At 38.3% G+C, this 8,967-nt stretch overlaps 1 protein-coding gene across 1 annotated transcript in view; it reads right to left on the bottom strand.

Moving 5' to 3' along the window:
• Nucleotides 1-647: 647 nt before the first annotated feature.
• Nucleotides 648-8,967, bottom strand: part of MAP9 (microtubule associated protein 9) — a 40,787-nt gene continuing 32,467 nt past the window's right edge. Inside the window, exon 11 of the mRNA XM_068137224.1 lies at nt 648-733. Within this exon, the coding sequence (XP_067993325.1) occupies nt 659-733 (75 nt within the window). The 3' untranslated portion in view covers nt 648-658. The remainder of the gene's footprint in view (nt 734-8,967) is intronic.

The raw sequence follows: 8,967 nt of genomic DNA, 5'->3' as shown, positions 1-8,967 counted from the left end.
CCCTCTGTAATTTCTACACAAACCATTTCCTGCTCTCTTACCTATTAGAAAGAAAACCAAAAAAAGTTAAGTAAAGATTAGGTGCCCATGAAATATTATCATTGCTAAACAACCGACCTGACAATGGAAATGAAATGCATACCAGTTCAAATATTATAAACATAATGATGAACAAGTTTGACCCAATCTGTGCCAATGTTAATGGGCTTGAGGCAGGCTTTTACATTAATTAACATATGACATAAGGCTGCCTGTCATAGCCTTATCTGCTATTGTTGTATATTAAATCCACAATGACTGAAAGGGAAAGTGATTAGAGGAAGTGTTTCTTTTTTCCCCAGCTTGTTTACTCGGTGCACTTGACAATACTTTCTGTACTGTCAGATTCTTCATGCTGCAAAAGGTGAGCTTGTACAGATATGCAATCATTATGATAAAGTTTCAGCCAGAAAAACTTAGGCTTTGCTTGTAACTCCTGCTCTCCTTTTAGATGCCTCCTGCCTCATTTAAGGGCATGATACCAAGTATTAACTTGCATGTGCTCTAGTCCTGTACACTGAACTGGGGGAATTAATGTAAGTTACTACATCTGTGAACTTAAAACATGATAGCTGTTACTCACTTGGTCTCCAATAAGCAAGCTCACTCCACAGTAAAGTTATGGCTGAACAGGACTCCTCAAGCCAAAATCTTGCTGGTAATGGCCTTTGGACAAGTTTGTGCAAGCACCCAGCTGTCAATAACAGAAGAAGTAAATTGGAAAAAAATAAAATTAAATGTAAATCTTCACCTCATCACACAAACCCCTCCAGACTTAACCACAGAAAGCATTACATGTATCTCTGGCCAGAACTTCACTTATGTGACTGGTTGTGCCAATGCCAATGGCTTTTCACTGCTCCCTGGCTGGCCAGAAACCCCTCTGTACACTTCCAAAGGCTTCATTTCCAGCTCTATCTCTTTTTGTGCAGATGCCACAAAGCAACTTGCTCTGGTTTCAGACCTGGAGCTCAATTAGTCTGCTCATGCCTGCCACCTCACTAGCCAAATTTGATTTGCTCTGCTTAGCTCCCAGGTTTAGAAAGTAGCTTTCTGGTAATGAAGCACTGTTACTCTACCTATGTAGCCTAAATTCAGTTCACAAATAACTAAGGTGAAAATTCAGTTTCATTTCCTTTGAAATCTGTATTATGACACTTAGTTTCTTGGCCATATACTAACAAAGATGTCTGTAATGGTTTAATGCAATTGTTAACACACCGCTGTTTAACCTTCCTGCTCCCCCAACACAGAAGTGAGGGAAAAGTAACCCACAAAACTTGGGGTTGAGATAAAGAGATAAGAGTTCAATACAACGTAAGATATCATAATCACAATGCATAATTAACTTAGCTTAGCTTACTTGCAGTAAAAATTGCAGTGAAATGCAGGAAAGGAAAAATCAGCATAAACCAGAAACCCAAAACTGGCATGCTACCCGACTCCCACCTTGCCACCATGCCTGCAGAAAGGAGCCAACATCCAAAAACCCAGAACCCAGAAGCAGCAACTGCAACAGGAAGCCTCCCATGTTACAGTCTGAACTTCATGCCCCATAATACTTTGCTCCAGCCAGCCCTTTCATTTTTGAAGCTGACATGACTGCAGAATGGAATGAAGAACAGCAGCAGATTGAACTCATTCCATGACAATGTCCACTATTTGTTGGAGTGAAGAAGGCCAAGTAGTAGATTATTCAAACCACAGGTTTTTCCCAGTAGCACTGCAACCCACAGTTTTTCATCTAACAGAAGTCTCTGACAGTTAAATTATCTACAGGTCTGAGTAGATTTATCTGAAGTATTTGAATTCTTTCAACCATAGTCAAAATATTAAGACTTAGAATGATACAAAAGAAAAAATACAGAGTTCAAATCATTATCTTTTAAACCAAGGGGCAAACAGAATAATTTCTTGTGCTTTTAACTAAAAGCTGACAAATATTGAAAATATTTTTGGAGTATGACTTCACAGAGTATAAAGTCCTTGAACATTTGCAGTTTTGAATCACTCAGCCTTCAGTCCATTTTTTAAGAAAAAGGAAATTAAATTAGTTCTTGAGTTACTTTATTAACAATCTTGATTCATTAATATGACAATGTTAGTAAGTCACCAACTACCTGACTCTCTCTAAAATAGCACTTTGCTATGTTTTTGAACAGCTGTCTGTTTATTACTGAAAAAGTGAGTTATTTTTCACTGCAGTAGACACTGGCCAAATGTAGAATGCAGATCTGTGGCACTTTGGTGTGAGAAGGTATTTAGTAACCTAAAGGGATTTCTTCAGTTTTGCAGAATGACCCGGTTTTTCTACAAAAGTAGTGCATACAGATTCAGTATTAGTGGGGACTGAGCAACACCAATCGCCTTAAGCAAAGTATTTGATCTTGATACAATATGTGTATATTTTGAAAGGGGATAAAAAAAGGAGTTTTCTTAAGTATTCAAAGTGATTGGTACATAACTGTTGGAAAATAAACCTTCAGGTAGTCATTGGCTGCAGTAATATGCTGAGCTGCTATGCATTTCTATAACTTCCTCTGTGTACTTGGCTTTTACAACATTTTACCTATGTTTAGGTCCAACTTTTTCAATCTGATTCAGATTTATTTCAATTTTGCTAGGGAACAAGTTAGCTGACCTAACATGCAAGTTAGCCATATACTTAGATAACATTCTAACACATTTTACTACAGAAAATGCCTCATAGGACCAGAAATTGGAAGAGGAGAAATGGATAACACAATATCAGCTCACCTATCTTCTGTCCCAGAGGGAGAACTGTCATCCCATTTATTTCTTGAGTCTTTTTTCAAAACAAACCTCAGATGGAAATCCTGCAGTCTCATCAGTGCCCATCCAATATCAGTGCTAAAGCACCTCTTCCTACATTTTCTAAGGACTTGCCTAAATCTGTTTGCTATCATTTAAAGTCCATTACTACCTGACCTACCTGCAGCACATGGAGGGGAATTTAATTCTGTTTATTCCCTTTGTGTAATTGAAGACTTTGATTGCCACAGTATTCTCATAATTAAATTTGAAGTTATTTTTCCTCACTGCAAACTGTCCTGATCTGCAGAATTCAGTGCTGAACAGAGTAGGAGACTCCTATTTCAAGACTTTGATGATGCATCCACTCTGGTGTGTCTCATTCCAATCACCATTGAGTCATACTGCAATCCTCTGTAAAGCTTAAATCCTTTCCTGCAGTTCTGCTGTCCGCATGGACTTGTCCTATAAAGCTGGTATTCATCTCAAGTGACCTATAAGAGATAAGAGTCTGAGAACCTGATCTTTTCCAAGGTGCTTACTGCCTTTTGAATTAACGTGATCTGCATAGTTAAACCATTATTCCTTTATCCAAATCACTGATGAAAATACTGAATAATACTAGACTCAAGCAAGGTCCTTGTTTGATACAGCCCTTTGGTTTGATGCTAAAGCACTGGTTTTCTACTCTGGAGTAGATACTTCTTACTAATTCTGCATGTCTTAATAGTCTTACCTGCTGTGTATTTCCATGATGAGGGAGCACAACAATCTGTAAAAGTCACCCTATTCACTCTGTCAGAGAAGAAAATTAGATCAGCTTGACATGACTTGTGCTAGTACATCCATGCTGGTTGTTATTCATATCCTTGTCATTTTCTAGGTGCCTACAAATTGCTTGTTTGAGTATATTCTGGTATTTTTCCAAGATCTAAGTTCCAGTGACAGCTGTAAAATTCATAGGCTGTTTTTTTTTTCTTGCCTTTTCCAAGATAAGTTCAAACTGTAAAAAATTTAAGAAGTTCAAAACTGTAAGACAGTGTTTTAGACTCCAAGATCACCACTAGCAGTTATGATGCCTATGTAATCAAGTAATCACCATTTGCAATACATATGAGAGTATCTGGTGCAAGTCATCCTTATCCTAATCTTCCCCTACAATAAGCTCAACTCATCCTTCTGTGACTCCTAATGCAATGTCTGTCCTTGGTTAATGAAATTTGCAACATCTCCTTCTTCCTCACGGTGTATGCACTGTATTAGACACACACTTAAGACAGGAACTGGTCTAGTAGATATATTGAATAATTTCTTTAGAGATAAGTGATAGTCCTTGTTCCTTTTCCATTGATCTACATCTCTGTTAGCCTCAGCACTCATTTCCTTGAGTTAAACATACTAAGTATGTAAAGGAAAGTATTCTGATCCAGCTTGGGGCAACAGTTATAGTGCCTTCAAAGCCTCCAAAATTTGAGTGTTCGCTTGCTGTTTTATTTTTTAAGAGGCACTGTCAGCTCTATTAGAATTATTTGAAACTAAAGAGCTAAATATTTGTTAGCAACACACATTTCCTCTGGAGAAAGATGTGAAGAGTGGTCAAGCTATATACAGAATTGTTACACATAGGAATACATGCACTTGTACATTCATTAATATCTTAATGAGCATTTTTTAAAAGCCAGTCATGAGGGATTAGATTTCACTATAGTGTCCTCTTATTTATCTTATGCCTAATGCTTTATTCAGTCTTTTCTTAACTTGCAAAATGTGGGAATTTGTAAGCTGGACAGTATGGATAGCTGAAGATATAAATAAGGCAGCTGTTAGTTTTCAATATTTATTCCACAGGGAAGATTTCTGGTCTCCTTATATTAAAGGATAGAATCAATAGAAGCATGAGGCATTGCAAAAGAAAAAGATTTGAGTAAAGAGGAAACCTTTAAGCTTATGAGATGGAAGCACTGACAAGTTTTCACTGGCATGATTCTGCTAACAGTGTTCTCCAAATGTAGGTTATGCCCCTAACTCTTGAAAGTCAGTAGAAGTGTGTCCCATTTTTTGGCCTTCGCTGTTTCCCCCCTGACTCACAAGACAGAACTCCAAAGGTCATGACAGCACTTTCATCTAGTGCAACCATTCATATTTGCTGAACAACACAGGAGACACAAAACCAAGCACAAGTCTCACCACATCAGTGCTGGCCACTGCTGCAATGGACTCCCTCAGTCAGGAGTACAGTGTCTGGTTCCAGACCAAGCAAGTCATGTCCAGATGAATGGTCCAGCTTAGTCATCTCAGATGCACTCTGATGACACACAAGGCATCATTGTGTGCAAGGGGGCAGTGACTCCAAAATGGGCCTGAGGGGAGAGGCTCTTGGGATAGGTTAAGGGAAAGGAACAAGGGACTAGATGCCATGAGGCATGGCTGACCACAGGCAAAGCTCAGCTACAAAACAATTGATCTGATGGATGTTAGCCCTGGTCTTGAGAGCAGAACCTGTTAAATTTCACCCCCCTTTGTGATAGTTAACAGATACCTTCTCAAACTTGAAGAACTCAGCAGTGTGACAATTAAGCAGTGATTGAGCAGATGACAGAGCAGATCTGAAGGAAATAATGAATTCTGTATTTCACCTTTCTCTAAGGCAGATAAACTGCAGTAAGCAAGTAATAAGTATGCAGGTAATTATGCTCCAAATATCCTCTCAGGCAGAATTTACTGTTGTCTTCTTAATGGTCAAGTTCATCATGTTCATACTTATTAATTCTGTCAAATGACCAAAGATTAGCTGCATTTTGCTTGAAGAAGACAGAGGGATGCTACAGCAGAAGCTACTATCACAGGCATACCAGAGAAGCTTTACAGATAACAGACATCAACTTTCATTGACTCATCTGATTTTTCTATTTCTATAGCAAGCTTTTTGAAATACCAAATCAAAATTACAGAACAGTCTTCAGTCTCTCTAAATTTCAGAAAAGAAACCAACTTCCCTGTAGTACTTACCACAAACAGAGGATCAGAGAATGGTTTGGGACATTTTGGTGTTACCCTCTGCCTTAAAGGAAATGGCCTCAAAACCAAGAAAATGTCTTTGCACAAAGTTCAGCCTTACAGTTTGCTCAAATCTTTGCATTTTCATTACTACCTTGTGTAATACAGGAATGAGGCAGAAGTGTGTATCAAATTTGCCATATTTTCCTAACTGTAGCTGAGTGCTGCATGATGAATGTGGACTGATCCAAACATCTGACAGTTATGCTGAATCTCTGTTTGATGGAGCAATAGTCACTGCATATCCCTAGAAATGAATGTAAAATTGGAATTTTAAATGTTATTTCACACATCAAAAGACAACATTATGTTATCTGCTCCACCCAAAGCTTTAAAAGCTCTGTTGGAGAAGTTAAGGAATACATTCTATCTAATTTCATACCGCCTACGATCACACAGCTGTGTGATATGATACCACCAAAATAACTTTTGAAGGAATGGAAACACTCCTTACGCTAAAACTCAGAACGTTAAGGATTCAATTTGCTACAGATGTTGGATATTACAGCAACATGAAGCACAGTTCTGAATATTGTAAGAAAACCAGGAGACATGACAAAACTACCATTTGTAGTTTTGGGAACACTTTTGATTATTTTTTTTTATAAGTGGAAAAGCTACATCTGTCAGCTTTAGATCTATGTTTGTTGAATCCTAAATTTTGTCCCTAGTATCTGCAAACTTTTTTTCAGATCATGCTTCAATAAGTCTTACTGCTATTACAAACCAAGCAAGTAATTTGGAGGTTACATTATGTTCCAATTTAGCCAGCATAATCTATCCCCTTACATCTTTCTATGGCAAAGCAAGTAGCCACTAGTGCAAATGGAATACAAGACCTTAAACTCAATATACCATGGAAGTTCCTAGGTCTTGTTTAAACATGTTGGAACGTGATTTGAGCAACCAAACAGTCCAACTGCACTCGTCACAGAACATATGCTTACCTTCATAGGCCATCATTACCAACAGCCAGTGATGCCTCTCCTGCATTATCCTTCTACATTTAGGAAGTGTGGCATTAAATTCAAGTTTGAATGAAATAAAGGTTTCAGCCAAGTATAAAGATTTGGTGTAAATGAACAATGGCTTAATACCTGCATACAAATGCAAGAAGTTGAAGGAGGATGTTCTACTTACATTAACAACTTGTTTATAAGCAGGTAAATATCAAGGCATGAGCAAGCTGGTTTTGATCACCCCATGCATTTGAATAGGCTCCTCACAAAGTTGTGGAGTCATCTTCTGTGGAGATGTCCAAAACATGCTCTAGATGAACCTGCTTTATCAGGGGGGTTGGACTAGATGATCTTCAGATGTCCCTTCCAACCCCTACCAGATTCTGTGATTCTCTGAAAATGTGTTGCTCTGGTAGAATTCCTGAAATATCACTCAAATATCTGAGAAAGGAAGCACCCACAAGATGTGGTTGAAAGTTGTAGCAAGGAAGCTAGCTGTTAAAGAGGCCAGGATGGATGATTGTGCTACACATTGGGTATGAAAGAAGTGCCTGTGCGCATTGTGCCTCTCCCCAAATATGTGGCATTTATCCAAGCATGTTCAAAAAGAAATACAGCAGCTGCTATCTGTAAAGACTGCAGAGATGAGATATGAGGCACAGCTTTCTTCTGCTTTGCTTCTCTCTCCTCCTGTCTCACATTCCTACCTCACCCAGTCTTACTGCACACTGTGCTCCCTTTCTGCAAGAGGCAGTGGCTACTGCACTGGGTGGCCACACATATATTAAGACGATTCAGCTAAGTTTCCAAAACTGCTTTCTATTGGATGAAAGAAGATGTATCTATCATGTGGACACACAGTTATAACAGAGTGGTTTAATGTATGTTATCAGTATGCATGATCTACTTCGTTACTAAATCTGAATGTAGAACACTCAGGTAACAGTGTACAACCAACTAAGCAACAAGTTACTTTACAGTAGCTTTAAATGAAACATATATTTTAAGTTCTCATGTCCTGGGAATCAATGTTACTTTTCCAAATACCTACTTAAAATTTCAAATAATCCAATTCTTATCTGCTAATGGATAGTTCAACTAGTTTATATTTGTTCCTGTGAAATATGGCAAACTTGGCATATGATAGAATAATTGTTTACATTGTTACACAAAAGACATGGTAGTCTGACTTGAAGCTTCTACTTCTGTCCACTTTAGTCTACATCCCAGAAACAAACACAGCATTAAGTTTCCTGTGAACACTGAATTAAGTAAGCTACGTCAAACAATGATAGTACAGAAGATAATTCATGATGGAAAAAGCTTGGCCTCCATGAGCAGTCAAAAAACCAAAGCATATTAAAACAATCTAGCTATCCCAATATATGCATCACAATGAGCATCTGAAAAACTGTTAGCAAGATAAGAGACTGAGGAAAACAAAACTCATGTTGCATATGCTGCTGAATGCTGCCAGTGTGATGAAATAAAGACAGAAAGGATCTAGGAACTTTTTGAGCCAGTCATTATATAATCAAATGTTCAGGCTTATTTAGTTTTTTACAGTAAGGTTTGAAATGTGTTAGATGTCTAGGTCCACACGTGATACCTGATGGTAAGCTGGTACCTCACCCATAGATTCTATGTAGGCATTATGCCAAGCAAATAGTTATCTACAGATAAGGAAATCTACAATTGTAGGAAAAACAGATTCTGCACTCTCTCTAGTATATTCTAATCTTCAGCAACAGAGTGCTAGAAGGTTGTGTCTGCTAGATGCTGTAGGGGAAGTCCAGTCAGTACTCAGCTTACTCCCCTCATACTCTCAACAACCTGCACTTTTGAACTGGTGCTGTCAGAGGGTACATCCCTGCCTGTGGTTTCAGAGAGCTAAAAACTTCAGCATGACATTCTGGAGTTCCACCTGCCAGTTTCAAGCTCAGCATCCCATACACACAGATTATTTTTTCTTTCAAGGCATTATTTTGCTTTAGCAGAGTTATATATACTGAAGAGTGTCTGCCCAATTGGTTGTTTTTTTTTCCCCCTCTCAGATCTGTAATGCCCTCCTGGAGCTGCCTGTCATCAGCATAGTCTTTAACTACCCAAAAGAGTCAAACTTATTTATTTGATGGAAAGT

The sequence above is a fragment of the Melanerpes formicivorus genome, unplaced genomic scaffold, assembly GCF_026170545.1.
Source record: "Melanerpes formicivorus ecotype bairdi unplaced genomic scaffold, bMelFor1.0.p_v2 SCAF_4, whole genome shotgun sequence".
NCBI classification, from domain to species: Eukaryota; Metazoa; Chordata; class Aves; order Piciformes; family Picidae; genus Melanerpes; species Melanerpes formicivorus.
Note: the sequence above shows the minus strand (reverse complement) of the source record. Positions and strands in the feature narration are given on the sequence as shown.